The sequence below is a fragment of the Tachyglossus aculeatus genome, chromosome 13 (genome assembly GCF_015852505.1).
Source record: "Tachyglossus aculeatus isolate mTacAcu1 chromosome 13, mTacAcu1.pri, whole genome shotgun sequence".
NCBI classification, from domain to species: Eukaryota; Metazoa; Chordata; class Mammalia; order Monotremata; family Tachyglossidae; genus Tachyglossus; species Tachyglossus aculeatus.
In genome coordinates this window covers 5,105,939-5,125,017 of record NC_052078.1, presented here as the reverse complement: position 1 = coordinate 5,125,017, position 19,079 = coordinate 5,105,939, and the positions used below count along the sequence as shown (strand labels likewise).

Below are 19,079 nucleotides of genomic sequence, written 5' to 3'. Positions count from 1 at the left end.
AGAGGACCTGCATTCTAGTCTTGGCTCTGCCACCTGCCCGCTGTGTGACCTTGGGCAAGTCACTTAACTCCTTTTGGCCTCAGTTTTGTCATCTGTAAAATGGGGACTCCATACCTGTTTCTTCTCCTACTTAGATTGTGCGCCCCATGTGGGACAGGGACTGTGTCCAACATGATTAACTTCTATCTACCCCAGTGCTTAGAACAGTGCTTGACCCAGAGTAAACACTTAACAAATGCCATTATTATTACAACAAATACCATTATTATTATTATCATCATTATTATTATTATTAGCCTTAGCAGATCAGTCACAGGGGGGAACTGAGACTAACTGGGGCCAGACTGGGTGAAAGTGACTGGCTTCCATCTTTAATTCCCAGAGCCTGAGGGGCACTCCTCTGAATCTGACAGGAACACCAAACAAGCCATTTCATGAAAATCAGCAAACCCTGGCAGAAGAAAGAACTAGCATCTTACAGCTGTCACTACCCACTCTCCCAGAGTCATTCCAACACTTATCAGGCACGTTGTGAAGCCAGCCAGACTGTCTCCCAATACAAGCTCCAGGAAAACAGAATGGGTCGACCCCCAAACAGGAGAAAGTGTGGAGCATTTATTTTTATTTTTAAAAAATTATTATTGTTGTTTTATGTGCTTACTATGTGTCAAGCACTGGGTACTTGCAGAGATAGTTACAGGTTAATCAGATCTGACACAAATCCCTGTCCTGCACGAAGCTCACAGTCTAAATAGAAGGAAGACCAGGCATTACATCCCCATTTTACAGATGAGGAATCTGATGCACAGAGAAGCCAAATGGCTTGCCCAAGATCACATAGCAGGCAGCTTATAAAACAACTGATGGACCATACCACTTTGTCGCAACTCATGGAGTTGAAGCGATCTATCTCCATTCATTCAATCATATCTCCAGGCAGAAGGTCAGAAGGTAGCATATTGTTGGTTGGGAGGTGGTGATCTCTTCTGTCACTTTTAATCTGGGAAGACATCCTGGAAGTGGCGGGGGACTGGTAGAGTTTGATGAGAGCTTTGAAGAGGGAGGCAGGAAACAGGGAGACGTGACATAGTGTGGCCTAGTGGATAGATCCCAAGCCTGGGAGTCAGACGGACCTAGGTTCTAATCCCAGCTCTGCCACTTGTCTATTGTGTGACCTTGGACAAGTCATTTAATTTATCTGGGCCTCAGTTCCCTAATCTGTAAAGTGGGGATTAAGACTGAGAGCCCATATGGGGCAGGGACTGTGTCCAACCTAATTAGCTTATATCTACCCCAGTGCTTAGTACAATGCCTGGCATATAGTAATTTAAGAAGTTAACAAATACCATAAAAAAGAGGATGAGGTGGAAGCTGGCCCTTTGTCCAGCTGATCCTGGATTATTCGGCAGGGGGATTGTCCAGATTTGACATCACTGGTGCCCCCTTTATGAACCAGCCCCATCGCCATTTCTCTACTCATTGACCCTTCCAGCCGAGGAAGGGAGTCTGGGCGAAAAGAGGCGCTGAAAATCCTTCGGCCTAGTGAGTCTTGTGTCAGAATTACATCATTCGGGAGCAACTTTTCAGGAGTTCCTGATCCATACTTCCCTTCAAACCCCACCCTATAACACGAGATTTTTCATTTTGGTAGCTCAATGGTTACCCTGGGCCTGGTACTCTGACCTGCCTGAGAGGTTTTGTGGGTAAAATTCAATTAAAATTAAATTCGCCTATGATTCCAACAGTTATAAAGGACACTGGGTGATGGAGACCAGCCCCAATCACGTCTGGTCCCTCCAGATTGAAGACCCACTGGATTCCAAATGGCTGTTAGATCATATCAGTAGTAATAATTGTGGTATTTAAATGCCTACCATGCCAATAAGTGTTTTAAGCACTGGGGTAGTTACAAGGTAATCAGGTTGTAAACGCTCTGTCCCACATGGGGCTCACACTCTTAATCCCCATTTTTCAGATGAGATAATGAGGCCCAAAGAAGTGAAGTGAATTGCCCAAGGTCACACAGCAGAAATGTAGTGGAGCTGGGATTAGAACCAGGGATTAGTGAACAGGGATTGCCTCTCTTTATTGCTGTATTGTACTTTCCCAAGCCCATAGTACAGTGCTCTGTACACATTAAGCGCTCAATAAATATGACTGAATGAATGAATGAACCCACGACCTTCTGAATCCCAGGCCTGTGGTATCTACTAGGCCACGCTGCTTCTCCATGTTATGGAGGCAGTGGAAGAAGCAACCTTGTTTCTCTAGAAAATGGGGATTTAAGGGTGTGAGCCCCATGTGGGACTTTGTCCAACCTGACTGAATCATACCTACTCCAGCGCTTAGAACAGCGTTTGGCACATAGTAAGTGCTTAACAAGTGCCACAATTAATATTATTATTATTATTTTTTTAGTGTCAATGTCTGTTTCCTCATCTTTAAAATGGGGATTAAGATGGCGAGCTCCATTTGGGCCAGCGGACTGTGTCCAACCTGATTAGTTTGTATCTACCCCAGTGCTTAGTACAGTGCTTGGCACATACTAGGCTTAACAAATCCCCCCCAAAAAAAGGCAAAAAAATCCAGTGGGTTTGCTTTCCCTCCTGCCTGATCTGGCTTATCCCCACACCCTCAGGGCCTGAAAGTTCTTCCTTACAGAGCTCCAGGATGGCCAGTGGTAGTGCTAGCCTCTGCCCCGGAATAGCTCTTACGCAAAAGCATCCTGAAACGCCCCGCTTTCCAGTCCTGACCCTGAAAGTCAGCGTGTCAGCCAAAGGGACGCGCGGCCGAGTAAAGGGCAAGACTGACCACGTGCCAGGGCATCAGGCTATCGCTTGCTGGGCATCTTAACAGGGCAAAGAGCAGCAGAAATCCTTGGCCCGGAGAGCTTTGTTTCTGAGAAATGGGTGAGGGTTTGGTTCTTGGGCAGGCGGTCCGAGATGAAGGCCAAAGATGGAGCAGTACAGTCTGGCCCTGCCTGTCAGGGCTTCTGCTCCTCTGTCTCTCGGATTTTGTTTGTAACGATCCCTTTTTTCAAAAAAATAACCTATTAGTTAAGCACTTATTACGTGCCAGGCACTGTACTAAGCGCTGGGGTAGATACAAGCTAATCAGGTTGGTATTGCGTCCAATCTGATTAGCTTGTATCTACCCCAGCCCTAAGTACAGTGCTGAACAACACCAAAAAAGAATGGTACCCACAGCTGCCAGGGCTGAAGGGAGAGCCCCAACTCAGGCCCTGAGAGGCCAGAGACTGGGCCACCTCGGGGAATTTTTTTATGGTATTTGTTAAGCGCTTATTCTGTGCCAGGCACCGTACTAAGCACTGTGGGAGATAGAAGCCGATCAGGTTGGATGCAGTCCGTATCCCACATGGAGCTCAGAGTCTTAATCCCCATTTTACAGATGAGGGAACTGAGGCACTCAGAAGCAAAGTGACTTGTGTTCAGGGGACCTCTCTAGCTGTTGACGCTCTGGGGCTGGAGCTGGGGTCAGCACCCATGAGTGGGAAGGTGGATGGAGGAGCCAGGGTCTTATTCCCATGGCCCACCCCACAGTGTTTTAGCATTGCCACTGATACAGCTGCCGAATCTTGGTCCTGCCAAAGGCAAGCTCCTCCCCTCAAAAACTGGTTTCCTGCAGGTGCCTTGAGGTAACCCAAGGGGCAGTGGGGCCTAGTGGAAAGAGCACAGGACAGGGAGCCGGGAGACTGGGATTCTAATAATAATGGTATTTGCTAAGTACTTACTATGTGCCAGGCACTGTTCTAAGCTCTGGGGTATACACAAGGTAGTCAGGTTGTCCCACGTGGGGCTCACAGTCTTAATCCCCATTTTACAGATGAGGTAACTGAGGCACAGAGAAGTTAAGTAGCATGCCCAAGGTCACACAGCAGACAAGTGGTGGAGCTAGGATTAGAATTCATGACCTCTGACTCCAAAGCCCATGCTCTTTCCCAGCTCTGCCGCCGGCTGTGTGACCTCTAATGCCAACTTTCTCACTGTAACTCCACCTTGTCTGTCTCGCTGCCGACCTCTCGCCCACATCCTGCCTCTGGCCCGCCCTCCTCATATCCTCCAAGCGTTTACTCTCTCCAGCTTCAAAGCCTTATTGAAGGCACATCTCCTCCAAGAAGCCTTCCCTGACTAAACCCTCCTTTCCTCTTATCCCCCTCCCTTCTGCATTACCTTGACTTGCTCCCTTTATTCATCCCCACCTCCCAGCCCCGCAGCACTTATGTTCATATCTGTAAATTATTTTATTTATATCAATGTCTGTCTCTCCCTCTAGACTGTAAGCCTGTTGTGGGTGTCTGTTTATTGTTATATTGCAGTCTCCCAAGCGTTTAGTATAGCGCTCTGCACACAGTAAGAGCTCAATAAATACAGTTGACTGGCTTTTTTGTTTTGTTGTTTGTCTCCCCCTTCTAGACTGTGAGCCCGTTTCGGGGTAGGGACCATCTTTTTATGTTGCCAACTTGTACTTCCCAAGTGCTTAGTACAGTGCTCTGCACACAGTAAGTGCTCAATCAATCAATCAATCGTATTTATTGAGCGCTTACTGTGTGCAGAGCACTGTACTAAGCGCTTGGGAAGTCCAAGTTGGCAACATATAGAGACAGTCCCTACCCAACAGTGGGCTCACAGTCTAAAAGGGGGAGACAGACAATATGATTGAATGAATGAATGATTGATTTGGGCAAGTCCTCTCTGGTCCTTGTATTCCTTATCTGCCAGCTCTTTCTGAGCAGGGAATGGGTCTACCTACTTTTTTGTATCATCCTCTCCCAAGTGCTTAGTACAGCGTTCTGCACACAGTAAGTGCTCAACCATCATCATCAGATATTACTGATTGATCTGCAAAATGAGGAGAGGATCCCTGCCCTCTTCCCCCCTTAGATTGGGAGCCCCATATGAGATGGATCTGGTGGTATCAGGTATCTACCCTTGCGCTTAGCACAGTTCTTGGCACCTCAAAAGTGGGTAATAAATACTGTAGTTATTATGATGAGGTGACCCCCCCCAAGGCCATACCGTAATTATTATTGCGAGGTTACCCCAAGGGGCTGCTCTTCGGGAGCCCTCCCCTGACCCTTGGTGGGACCCAGGACTCCGCCGCCAATCCCAGATCACCCTCCACAGCCTCGTTCCCCTTGGAAACTCAACATTCCTGCCCGTCGGCGTTTCAGTCTGGAAGATACCCCCGGTAAGACGCCCGCAGTTTGGATTACAGTTAACTTCCCGAACGAGCCCAGAGGCTGAGGACGAGATGGGGAGAAGGGAGGCGGATGTCTCTATCGGTGGGGCGGGGACGGTGGTTGGGAGCTATGAAAAGGTGACCTGTTCCGACTCAGTAAACTCCCTTCTGAATGTCACCGAAATTTCCCCTCTGACATGAGGCACTTGGCCTCCTCCTACGCGTTGGCCCAGGGCATCGATTAACATGGCAGATGGGCTGGTTTTCACTCTGGCTTCCCTCACGTTCTCCTAGGGCTAGGCTGGCAGATTAATAAGGCGCTCTCCCTCCGAGTGGGCCAAGGCTGCCTGCACCCCCCAGACCTGGCCACTGCCCCCAGCCGCCCCACAGGCCGGAGGAGAGGGGCCAAAGAGATAGTGGGCCACCATGGGCTTGATTTGGCCGAACTCCAGCATGGGGACTTTTCATGTTTATCGTTTCTTTGAGAAGCAGCTTTAAGTGGGTAAAGCACAGGCTTGGGAGTCTGAAGGACCTGAGTTTTAACCCCAGCTCCTCCACTTGTCTGCTGTGTGACCTTGAGCAAGTCACTTCTCTGGGCCTCAGTCCCCTCATCTGGAAAATCAATCAATTAATCGTATTTATTGAGCGCTTACTGTGTGCAGAGCACTGTACTAAGCGCTTGGGAAGTACAAGTTGGCAACATATAGAGACAGTCCCTACCAGTGGGCTCACAGTCTAAAATGGGGATTAAGAGCATGAGCCTCGTGTGGGACAGGGACTGTGTCCAAGCTGATTAACTTGTATCTACCTCAGAACAGGACTTGGCACATAGTAAGCTCTTAACAAGTACCATAGCTACTATTATTTGAGAGCTTTCCATGCCCAGAGTGGGACATCTGATTCAGATTGACAAGGTTGCCCCCAGAGCAGCAGCTTGGGCTTTGGGCGCGTGTAGGGTGAACGTCCAGCCGGCTTCAGACCGGACTGTCTGAGTTTCAGCCGGATTATCCCCTGCCTCACGTTCACGGGACCTGGGAGGGGAAGCCAGGGGCCTGGTCAGCATCCCCCTTGGAAAAGTTCTCTGCGTTTGATAATAATAATAATAATAATATTTGTGGTATTTGTTAATGCTATTAATACAGTGCCAGGCACTGTACTACATGCTGGGGTAGATACAAGGTAATTAGGGGCTTTTTGTGGCTCAGTGGAAAGAGCCCGGGCTTGGGAGTCAGAGGTCATGGGTTCAAATCCCAACTCCGCCCCTTGTCAGCTGTGTGACCTTGGGCAAGCCACTTCACTTCTCTGTGCCTCAGTTCCCTCATCTGTAATAGTAATTTATAATTTCTTCTAGACTGTGAGCCCATTGTTGGGTAGGGACCATCTCTATATATTGCCAACTTGTACTTCCCAAGTGCTTAGTACCGTGCTCTGCACACAGTAAGCACTCAATAAATACAATTGAATTAATGAATGGGTTGGACACAATCCCTGTTTCACCCAGGGCTCACAGTCTTAATCCCCATTTTACAGAATGAGGTAACTGAGGCACAGAGAAGTAAAGTGACTCACCCAAGGGCACACAGACAAGTGGTGGAGTTAGGATTTGAACCCAGGTCCTTCTGATGCCCACTAGGCAATGCTGCTTGGATTCTGACCCCTGAGTGGGATGGTGGAGTGGGGATTATGTCTGACCTGATCATTCTCTATCTTCCCCACTGCTTCCAACAGTACTTGACACATAGTAAGCACTTAGCAGATATCACTATTAATAATAATAATGGTCATATTAATAATAAACACCACTATTATTGTTGATGTTTTTATTACTAATTGCCTGCACTTGGAAATGATTATTCCCTTTCGGGTGACAAAACCACCTTCACCCAAGCACGTCCGGACTTGCTCTTGTTCACAGAAGCAGTGGCAGGACCTGAGAGGTCAGAGGTCACAGGCCGCTTCCAGCATTCCTCCAAATGGCGATACCAAGAATGAGGTGTTTCTGTGGTGACGATACCAAGAATGAGGCGTTTCTGTGGTGACGAGGACGATCCTCTCCAACATTCCTCCCCGAGGGGGCCCGAGATGTAGTCAGCCACCCCGAAGGGCTCAGCAGTCCCAGTTGGAAACATGCCTCAGGGAGCCAGAACTCAAGGGGAGCCTAGACCCGGCTTTCTGGGCATCCAGAGAAGGTGCCGGAACTTTCCCAATGGGGCGGCTGCCTAGATGTGAGGTGACAAAAATAGTAATTAAGCGGTTGAAAGAGGAGCCACAGGAGCTGAGGGCCCCTGCTGTGAACCTGTCCCTTCAGAAATCAGGTCTCTAGACCTTTCTCACTAGCATGAGAAGTAACACTGCCCAGGGGATAGAGCAAGGGCCTGGGAATCAGGAGGACCTGGGTTCTAATCCAGGTTCTGCCACTTGTCTGCTGGGAGGCCTTGGGCAAGTCTCTTCATTTCTCTGGGCCTCAGTTACCTCATCTTGTCAAATGGGAATTAGTATTGTGAGCCCTTGTGGGTCATGGCCTGTGCCCAACTTGATGATCTTGTATCTACCCCAGGGCTTAGTAGAATGCCTAGCACATAGTAAGTGCTAAACAAATAGCATTTAAAAAAAAACACCTCTGCAAACACAAGAACAGTGGGAAAGCCTCTTGTTGTGTAACATCCTTGGAACTAGGAAACCTCTTTGTGAACTTCATTTTTATTTTGGGTAGTGAGGCTTTGTTGAGGGCAAATCTCCTCCAAGAGGTCTTCCTTGTGCCCTCCTTTCTTCTTCTCCCAGTCCCTTCTGTGTCTCCTTGACTTGCTTCCATTATTTATCCCCCTTACCAGCCCCAAAACATGTATGTATGTATCTGTAATTTTATTTATTTATGTTAATGACTGCCTCCCCCTCTAGAATGTAAGTCTGTGTGGGCTGAGAATGTGCCTGTTTATTGTTATTTTGTACTCTCCCAAGTGCTTTGTGTGGTGTTCTGCACACAGTAAGCTCTCAATAAATATGCATGAATGAATCAATAAATCATCATCTTATGCCATGATTCTTGGGGGATAGAAGAGGGTTCATGTGAACTTCAAGTTGCCTGATGAGTGTTGGGGATAGAAGCAGAGGTAAGCCAAAGTTATGCTAACTCCCATGAGAAAGCAAGAGGAAATTAGGGAGATTTTCTATGGTGGTGAGGGACATTTTTTTTTCTCACAGTCCACCACAATCAAAGGATATGTTCACCAGGCATAAGAATAAGGGCCACTGATTTGGGGAGGAAATTCAAGGGCTACAGAGGTGCTAGGAAGCCCTGAATGAAATGGATAGAGAGAGGAGAATTCAGCATTAAAAAAATGGGAAGTTTTGGTTAACTGCCAAAGAGATCCGTGTTGGAAAATAATTTGGAACCTCTGTCCTAGTTAAGGTTGGCCATTTCCTATCTGGCTCCAGCACTGAGTTTCCACCCCTCCTTCCCCCCAGCCCACCCTCCTTCCTCATCTCTGAATTCCAGTAATTTAGCATTTCCACCTTATTTTTGCTAATAATTGTGTAAAGCGAATGTTTTTCCAAGATTCCCAGCGACTAAGCTCTGGTCTCCTCTTTGCTCTGTAATAATGATAATAATAAGTACGATATTTGTTAAGCACTTACTCTGGGTCAAGCACTGCATTATCCGCTGGGGTACATACAAAGATATTCAGGTCTGAGACAGTCCCTGGCCCACATGGGGCTCATAATGTAAGTAGGAGAGAGAACAAGATATTGAATCCCCATTCTACAGGTAAGGAAACTGAGGCACAGAAAAGGTAAGTGTCTTGCCCAAGGTCACAGAGCAGGCAAGTGGCAGAGCCGGGATTAGAGCCCTGATCTAAGCAAGTTGAAGCAGAATGCCTTTGGGCTTTAAGCCTGCAATTCCTTACTAGCCCATTGTCACCCAGGGGAAAGGGATGATCCGTTTGGTTGGAATGATGACCCAGCAACATTGAAGCATATATATTGATAATTATATCAATGATAATATTGATATAATAATATTGATAATATTGAAGCATCAATGTTTTGGTTAGCCTCCCATACCTCCCTCCTTCAATTTTGCCAGGACAAGACGATCACACACAGAGGCTTCATCTCCCTGCCAGAGGAAATTGTGAAATTGAGGCATTTATTAGAAGGCAGGTAGTATCTTAGGGAAAGGTGAATTTCAGGGCAGGGGGAAGGGGTTGCCATTTTGCCAGTGATAGAGATGGTAAAGTCAAATGATCTGTGATCTGTCCAGTGATTTAGGGTTTAGGCAGAGTCCAATATTTATTCCTGGCTTTTTACTCAGGACAGGAGCAAGGGAGAAACTTGGGGGTCATATGGACAAACAGAAGGCCTAGGGGGTGCAGGTGAGATACGGTTGCCCTCCCATGGGTTTCTCTGGCCAGAAGGAATTCCGGAACCACGGTGAAGAGACAGACTCCAGGACTCTGTGTCCTTCTGGAATGTCAGCCGGGCTCTGGAGTCAGTTCCTGCATTGTTCCTATAGTAGCGGCTGTGGCACATTTCCCATCCAGCATTTCTGGAGTGACCCGCCTCCTGGAGAGCCTCGAAAGACCAAAGTAAAGGCTTGAGAGGCAGCAGGGTCCAAGGGTGGGAGGCAGGGGACCTGGGTTCTAATTCTGCCTCTGCCAGTTTCCTGCTGGATCGTCTTGGGCCAGTCATTTAACCTCTCTGTGCCTCGGTTTCTTCATCTGTAAAATAGGGATTCGAAAACTTGTTTTCCCTCCTGCTTAGATTGGGAGCTCCTTGCGGGACAGGGATTGTGTCCGACCTGATTATCTTGTATTTCCCCCAGCTCTTAGTATGGTGCTTGGCTTGTAGTAGTAGTAATGCTCTGCCACTGGTCTGCTGTGGGACCTTGGCCAAGTCACTTAACTTCTCTGTGCCTCAGTTACCTCATCCGTAAAATGGAGATTAAGATTGTGAGCCCCGCATGAGACATGGACTGTGTCCAGTGTGATTAGCTTGTAGCTACCCCAGCACTTAAAATAGTGCCTGGCACATAGTAAGCAATTAACAAGTAATAGCAGTAGTAGTAGTAGTAGTAGTAGTAGTAGTAGTAGTATTGTTATTATTAACAATAAGAGCTGCAGCAAATTACTGTTCAGAGAAGTTTCAGGGTCCTCAGTACTCTGGCCTGGATGATCCAAGTCAACCAATCAGTGGTATTGATTGAGCGCTTACTGTGTGCAGAGCACTGTATTAGACACTTGGGAGAGTAGAGTACAACAGAGCATCCTCTACTCCCTCATCCCCAGCACCCGACTTCTCTTCCCCCCTTCCACCCCTCATTCTTCCCTCCGACCCCAGCCCTGTGGCTACCTGAGGAAGGTGAAATGCCACCAGCCTCCGGCAACTTTTTGAGAGCCCAGGACAGTTGTCCGGAGAAAGCAGGTCAGGCAAAGGGTGAGGTCCGCACAGGATGCAGTGAATATCTGGATGGGTCTCGAGGGGAGGGACGAGCCAGCAGTGGGCCGGAGGAGTCGTGCTGCTTGGAGTGACGCCAGCTTTCTTCTCTTTGCCCTAGGACCTTAGCTCGTTTGCCATGCCCTTCTTGGATGGAGACCTGGAGAGCTCAGAGAAACATGCTTCTCGCAAGGTAGGCGCAGCCTCCCACCCCTCTTGGGACTCGGAATCAGGTCTTACCTGCCGGAGTAGCTGGTTGCCCCCTCGGGGTAATCTCCCTTGCATGCCTGGGGATTGGGGTGCTTCGGACCTTGGGTGTTGGGAGGGGTGGTCCCCCCAAAAGAAGGGGAGCATCTCCGAACATCAACATAATAATAATAATAATAATGATGATGGCATTTGTTAAGCGCTTACTATGTGCAGGGCACTGTTCTAAGCGCTGGGGGTGATACAAGGTGATCAGGTTGTCCCACGTGGGGCTCATAGTCTTAATCCCCATTTTACAGATGAAGGAACTGAGGCTCAGAGAAGTTAAGTGACTTGCCCAAGGTCACACAGCAGACGTGGCGGAGTCAGGACCCGAACCCATGACCTCTGACTCCAAAGCCCGTGCTCTTTACAGTGAGCCACACTGCTTCTCTGGTTGGCTTTTGTGGCATTATCCTGGCTCTCACTAAGTTGTTATTATTATTGTTGTTATTGTTATTATTACTATTATGAGGTACCGAGGAAGCTTGGAGAGAAGACTGTAAGCTCGTTGCGGGCAGGGAACATGTCTAAAAACTCTTTTGTACTGTCCCAAGAGCTTAGAAAAGCGCTCCACACAGAGTAGGTGCTCCATAAATACGATTAATTGGTTGATTGATAATAACTCTTTTCCACATGGGGCTCGTGGTCTAAGGAGGGAGAGTGGAGATTGAATCCCCACTTTACAGGTGAGGAAATTGAGGCCCAGAGAAGCGAAGCCATTTGCCCCAGGTCACTCAGCCGGCAAGCAGCGGAGCCGAGATTGGAACCCAGGTCCTTGACTCGCAGATCTGGGCTCTTTCCATTGGGCCACACTGCTTGTCTGGCTTCAAGGAGGCCGGGCCCCAGCGCGGGCCGGGCGGGAGCAGAGGGAAGCGGCGGGGCCCAGTGGAAAGAGCCCGGCCTTTGGAGTCAGAAGTCAGGGGTTCAAATCTGGCCTCTGCCAATGGCCAGCTGGGTGACTTTGGGCAAGTCACTTCACTTCTCTGGGCCTCAGTTCCCTCATCTGAAAAATGGGGATGAAGATTGTGAACCCCCCCCATGGGACAACCTGATCACCTTGTAACCTCCCCAGCAAAAATGGGGATGAAGATTGTGAGCCCCCCGTGGGACAACCTGATCACCTTGTAACCTCCCAGCGCTTAGAACAGTGCTTTGCACATAGTAAGCGCTTAATAAATGCTATTATTATTATCATTCAAGGGAAGCGTTCAGAAATGTCAGAGTCCCAGCCCCAGCCCCGGCCTGATTTAACCCACTCTCTTTTCTCCTCTTCTCCCCCAGGCGGATGGGAATTTTAGTTCCGGGAGCCCTTCCAAGGGCTTCTTCACGAAGGGGCCCCAGCCCCGCCCTTCCAGCCCCGTGTTGGCCCCGACAAGGCCCAAGACCAGCCCCGGATCCCCCAAGACCATGTTCCCATTCCCCTACCAGGAATCTCCCCCCCGCTCCCCGCGGCGCATGAGTTTCAGCGGGATCTTCCGATCCTCGTCCAAGGAGTCCTCCCCCGGCTCCAACCCGTCTACCTCACCCGGGGGCATCAAGTTCTTCTCCAGATCGAGAAAAAGTAAGAGACCGAGACCGGCTTTCTATGTTGGGAAGCGGGTGGGGGCATGGGGAGTGGGCCTTACTTGGCAAAGTGAGGTCAGATGAGGCGGAGATGGTGCTTGGCGGTCAGTCGCTGGCTAGCGCTCGGGCCGGGGGTGGTTTGTGTCATCGGGATCGATCGATCAGTGATATTTATTGAGCGCTTGCTGTGTGCAGAGTGCTGAACTAAGCGCTTGGGAGGGGCGCTCCACCATTGTTGGTTGTCACTTTCCCTGCCCTCAAGGAGCAGAGGGATGACTTCGGGCTGGGTAATCACAGAAGACATCACGATTGAAAATCAGGCAGTCAGTGGTACTTATTGAGTGCTTTCTGAGTGTAGAGCGCCAAACTAAGTGTTTGGGAAGGAACGATCCAACGGAGTTGGTAGTCTTAGTCCCAGCCTACAAGGAGCTTACAGTCTAGAGGGATAGCTCTAGGAGTTGGTGTCCTGGATCAACCCCATCTCAGGTCTCTGGGCCCATTCATTCATTCATTCATTCGTATTTATTGAGCACTTACTATGTGCAAAGCACTGTACTAAGTGCTTGGGAGAGTGTGGCTTTGGGCAAGTCACTCCACTTCTCTGGGCCTCAGTTCCCTCATCTGGAAAATGAGGATGAAGACTGTGAGCCCCCCTTGGGACAACCTGATCACCTTGTAACCTCCCCAGCGCTTAGAACAGTGCTTTGCACATAGTAAGTGCTTAATAAATGCCATTATTATTATTATTATTATTACACTATATCAATAAACAGACACATTCCCTGCCTACAACAAGCGTACAATCTAGAGGGGGAGAGAGACATTAAAAGAAACAAATAAATGACAGATATGTACATAAGTGCTGTGCTCTCTCTCTCCCCCTCGTCCTCCTCCCCCCCCATTTTACCTTCGTCCCTTCCCCACAGCACCTGTATATATGTTTGTACATATTTATTACTCTATTTATTTATTTATTTATTTTACTTGTACATATCTATTGTATTTATTTTATTTTGTTAGTATGTTTGGTTTTGTTCTCCGTCTCCCCCTTTTAGACTGTGAGCCCACTGTTGGGTAGGGACTGTCTCTATATGTTGCCAACTTGTACTTCCCAAGCGCTTGGTACAGTGCTCTGCACACAGTAAGCGCTCAATAAATACGAATGATTGATTGATTGATTGGGGCTAGGAGGGGGAAATGAATAAAGGGAGCAAGTCATAAATACGACTGATTGATCTGAGGGCAAGCCCAAGTCACACCGCTGCCTGTGGCTTGGCAGGCAGCCTTTGGGTTTCAGTAATAATAATACTTCCCAAGCGCTTAGTACAGTGCTCTGCACACAGTAAGCACTCAGTAAATATGACTGAATGAATAATAATAATAATAATAATGGCATTTTTCAGCGCTTACTATATGCAATGCACTGTTCTAAACACTGGGGTGGGTACAAGGTGAACAGGTTATCCCATGCGGGGCTCACAGTCTTAATCCCCATTTTACAGATGAGGTAACTGAGGCACAGGGAAGTGAAGTGACTTGCCCACAGTCACACAGCTGACAAGCGGTGGAGCAGAATTAGAACCCGTGACCTCCGACTCCCAAGCCCGGGCTCTTTCCACTGAGCCCCGCTGCCTCTCGGTAGCATCTTCAAGTGGCCACAGGGGGGCGACAGAGCCCAACCCAAAAATCCCCTTGGCAGAGATTGGAGATTGTGCCCTGCAGATGGTAGGTGGCCCGGGCACCTAAATGCTTCTGCCTAGTGTGTAGAAACGGTAATAATAATAATCATAACGGCATTTATTAAGCGCTTACTATGTGCCAAGCACTGTTCTAAGCTCTGGGCATGTTACTCCCCTCCTCAAAAATCTCCAGTGGCTACCAATCAATCTGCGCATCAGGCAGAAACTCCTCACCCTCAGCTTCAAGGCTGTCCATCACCTCGCCCCCTCCTACCTCACCTCCCTTCTCTCCTTCTCCAGCCCAGCCCGCACCCTCTGCTCCTCTGCCGCTAATCTCCTCACCGTTAGGCCTCGTTCTCACCTGTCCCGCCGTCGACCCCCGGACCACGTCATCCCCTGGGCCTGGAATGCCCTCCCTCTGCCCATCCGCCAAGCTAGCTCTCTTCCTCCCTTCAAGGCCCTACTGAGAGCTCACCTCCTCCAGGAGACCTTCCCAGACTGAACCCCTTCATTCCTCTCCCCCTCGTCCCTCCTCCATCCCCCCATCTTACCTCCTTCCCTTCCCCACAGCACCTGTATATATGTTTGTTCATATTTATTACTCTATTTATTTTACTTGTACATATCTATTCTATTTATTTTATTTTGTTAGTATGTTTGGTTTTGTTCTCTGTCTCCCCCTTGTAGACTGTGAGCCCACTGTTGGGTAGGGACTGTCTCCATATGTTGCCAACTTGTACTTCCCAAGCGCTTAGTACAGTGCTCTGCACACAGTGAGCGCTCAATAAATACGATTGATTGATTAACTGATTGGAGTGGATACAAGATGATCAGGTTGTCCCATGCAGGGCTCACAGTCTTAATCCCCATTTTACAGATGAGGTAACTGAGGCACAGAGAAGTGACGTGAAGGTGATCAGGTTAACCTTGGTAACACCATCCTACCCTCGCCTCTGTGGGCCCCGTGTCCATTTGGAGAGGACTGGGTTGATAGGGTACTCTCCCAAGTGTTTAGTAGCTTTCTAGACTGTGAGCCCACTGTAGGGTAGGGACTGTCTCTATATGTTGCCAACTTGTACTTCCCAAGTGCTTAGTACAGTGCTCTGCACACAGTAAGCTCTCAATAAATGCGATTGATTTAGTACAGTGCCTTGCAAACAGCTAGCATTCACTAAATACAATTGAATTCATTCATTCAGCCGTATTTGTTGAGCACTTACTGTGTGCAGAGCAATTTGATTGAATTGAATCAAATTGGTAACTGCCCGGAGACGTTCTGGCCAGTGAGCTCCAAAAGCCCCATTTTTTTTAATGACTTCTCTAAAGTGCTTACCATATGCCAGGCACTGTACTAAGCACTGGGGTAGATATAAACTAATCAAGTTGGACACAGTCCTTATCCCACGTGGGACACAGTCTTAACCCCCATTTGACAGATGAGGGAATTGAGGCCCAGAGAGGTAAAGCGACTTGCCCAAGGTCACCCAGCAGACAAGTGGCAGAGTCGGCATTAGAACCCAGGTCCTTCTGACTCCCAGGCCGGTGCTCTATCCACTAGGCCACACTGCTTCTTTTTTTGCATTGTTCCAAACTGTTCACCTAGAGAATGCTGGGGAGACCCAGCAGCAGGTTGGGGTTGGAGTTTTCTCCTGCTGCCTCCTGCCCAGCCCCAGGGATTGGAATTTTCCACATTCCCGTCATCATCATCATCTACAGCATTTTCCCTGTTCAGTGTAAAAAGACCACAGAAATTAAAGACTCAATTCCCGCCCTCAAGCTGAGAGAAGCAGCGTAACCTAATAATAATAATAATAATGGCATTTGTTAAGTGCTTACTATGTGCAAAGCACTTTTCTAAGCGCTGGGGGGATACAAGGTGATCAGGTTGCCCCATGTGAGGCTCACAGTCTTAATCCCCATTTTACAGATGAGGTAGCTGAGGCTCAGAGAAGTTAAGTGACTTGCCCACGGTCACACAACAGACATGTGGCAGAGCCGGGACTAGAACCCATGACCTCTGACTCCGAAGCCCGGGCTCTTTCCACTGAGCCACGCTGCTTCTCAACTCTCGACCTAATGGATAGAGCACCAGCCTGGGAGTCAGAAGGACTTGGGTTCTAATTCCGGCTCCACCACTTGTCTGCTGGGTGACCTTGGGCATGTTACTTCTCTTCTCTGGGCCTCAGTTACCTCATCTTGCAAATAGGGATTAAGGCAGGGAGCCCCATGTGGGATAGGGACTGTATCCAACCTGATTTGCTTGCATCTATGCAACACTTACGACAGTGTCTGGCATGTAGTAAGCGCTTGACAAATACCATTTTAAAAATAAAAAACATAGTGGGGTTGGTAATGGTCTACAGGTTGGTCATCACCAGTGGGGATCTTTGTATGGAAAACACGCGCTAGAAAAAGAACCAGTTGCTTGGAATAGATATGTTTGTACATATTTATTACTCTGTTTATTTTACTTGTACATATCTATTCTATTTATTTTATTTTGTTAGTATGTTTGGTTTTGTTCTCTGTCTCCCCCTTTTAGACTGTGAGCCCACTGTTGGGTAGGGACTGTCTCTATATGTTGCCAACTTGTACTTCCCAAGCACTTAGTACAGTGCTCTGCACACAGTAAGCGCTCAATAAATACGATTGATTGATTGATTGATGTGTAAGTGCTCAGTAAATAGCAGTTGATCAATTCACTCTGTTTTCCTTCTCTCTGTGGGGAGAAATGGGTTGTTGTAAATGGGGAGGTCCAGGGGGACTGAGTGGTCACGGCTTAGAGAAAAACTTTTTGATTCATGGTGAAAGGAGGTGGGGGGAGGGAATCCCTGGTTTCCCTGCCTCTGCATTGTAATAGGCACCATGAGGCGCTGAGGCAAATTCCATTAGTCATCAAAATCTCCAACATGGAGTAATAACCCCTCTTTTTGCTTTTGAGGGGGAAGCTTAACATTTGTGCTCCATCCCAAAATGGCTCCAGGCTGAACTCGGTGGGGCCTAATCACCAACCGTCCCGGCCATCATCATCATCATCAATCGTATTTATTGAGCGCTTACTGTGTGCAGAGCACTGTACTAAGCGCTTGGGAAGTACAAGTTGGCAACATATGGAGACAGTCCCTACCCAGTAGTGGGCTCACAGTCTAAAAGGAGGAGACAGAGAAGAAAACCAAGCATACTAACAAAATAAAATAAATAGAATAGATATGTACAAGTAAAATAAATAAATAGAGTAATAAATATGTACAAACATATATACAGGTGCTGTGGGGAAGGGAAGGAGGTAAGATGGGGGGATGGAGGGGGGATGAGGGGGAGAGGAAGGAAGGGGCTCAGTGTGGGAAGGCCTCCTGGAGGAGGTGAGCTCTCAGTAGGGCCTTGAAGGGAGGAAGAGAGCTAGCTTGGCGGATGGGCAGAGGGATTGGGGGCATTCCAGGCCCCGGGGGATGACGTGGGCCCGGGGTCGATGGCGGGACAGGCGAGAACGAGGTACGGTGAGGAGATTAGCAGCAGAGGAGAGCTTCCTGGAGGAGGCAGATGTTGAGGGGGCAGAACTGAGAGCCTCTGACTGTAATCACTAATCCTGGGAAACACCTGACTCCCTGTGGGCCGCCCTGAGGGAGCCTGGTTGGAAAGGTGCCAATTAGCTTGTCTGGTGAGATGGGCGAAGGTCTTTGGTAGTAATAGTTTTGATGAAGCTCACAGAGCATTGTACTAAGTGTTGGGACAGAATACTCAGTTGGGAGTTAGATACGGTCCATGTCCCTCATGGAGGGCTCCGGGATTCCAATCAGATGAGGGCAGAAGAGAAGCAGTGGGACCTAATGGATAGAGATCTTGGGCCTGGGAGTCAGAAGGACCTGGGTTTTAATCCTGGTGCTGCCACTTGTCTGCTAGTAACCTTAGGCAAGTCACTTCACTTCTTTGTGCCTCAGTTACCTCATCTGTAAAATGGGATTAAGATTGTGAGCCCCATGTGGGACATGGACTGTGACAACCTGATTGGGTTGCATCTAGCACTTAGAACAGTGCTTTGCTCATAGTAAGTGCTTAATAAATGTCATCGTCATTATTATTGTTATCTACCCCAGTGCTTATTTCAGTGCCTGGCACATAGGAAGCACGTAACAAATAGCATAAAAAGCATCTATTGTCCCTCTCTCTTCCACCACCTTCTTATCTCTTATCTCTTCCCCTTTTAGACTGTGAGCCCACTGTTGGGTAGGGACTGTCTCTATATGTTGCCAACTTGTACTTCCCAAGCGCTTAGTACAGTGCTCTGCACACAGTAAGCGCCCAATAAATACAATTGATTGATTGATTGATTCCCCCACCTTGTCTGCTGTGTGACTTTGGGCAAGTCACTTAACTTCTCTGGACCTCAGTGACCTCATCTGTAAAATGAGGATTAAGACTGTGAGCCCCACATGGGACAACCTGATAACCTTATAGCTCCCCTAGCACTTAAAACAGTGCTTGGCACATAGTAAGCGCGTAACAAATACCATTATTATTATAATCATCTTCTCTCTCCTCTCCTCCCCTACACTATCCCTCTTCCTCCTTTCTTCTCTCTGTCTCTCTCATCTCCTCTAACCCTCTCTTGTCTACTCCTCTAATTCTCTCCTCCAATATTATTATTAGTAGTAGTCACAATAATATTTGTTAAGTGCTTACTGTGTGCCAAGCATTGGGGTACAAAATAATCAGGTCAGACACAGCCCCTGCCCCCATGAAAATCGTGCTCTAAGTAAGCGTGAGAATAGGTATTGCATCCTCATTTTACAGATGAGGAAACTGAGGCACAGGGCAAGTGAAGAGACTTGCCCAAGGTCACACAGCAGGTAAGAGGAAGAACTGTGATTAGAGCCCAGGTCCTCTGGCTCCCAGCCCCATGGTCTTTCCACTAGGTGACTGTTTCTCTCTTCCTCTCTTTCCTTGTCTCGCTACTCC

At 48.2% G+C, this 19,079-nt stretch overlaps 1 protein-coding gene across 6 annotated transcripts in view; it reads left to right on the top strand.

Moving 5' to 3' along the window:
• PRKAG2 (protein kinase AMP-activated non-catalytic subunit gamma 2) overlaps positions 1–19,079 on the top strand; it is a 173,573-nt gene that overhangs the window by 35,834 nt on the left and 118,660 nt on the right. For 5 of the 6 annotated variants that reach the window (XM_038755908.1, XM_038755907.1, XM_038755911.1 and 2 more), the window contains exons 2-3: positions 10,754–10,825; positions 12,163–12,442. In XM_038755908.1, the coding sequence (XP_038611836.1) occupies positions 10,754–10,825; positions 12,163–12,442 (352 nt within the window). Of the gene's footprint in view, positions 1–5,072; positions 5,209–10,753; positions 10,826–12,162; positions 12,443–19,079 lie in introns of those variants that run through there. The other variant, XM_038755913.1, reaches the window with a different exon arrangement.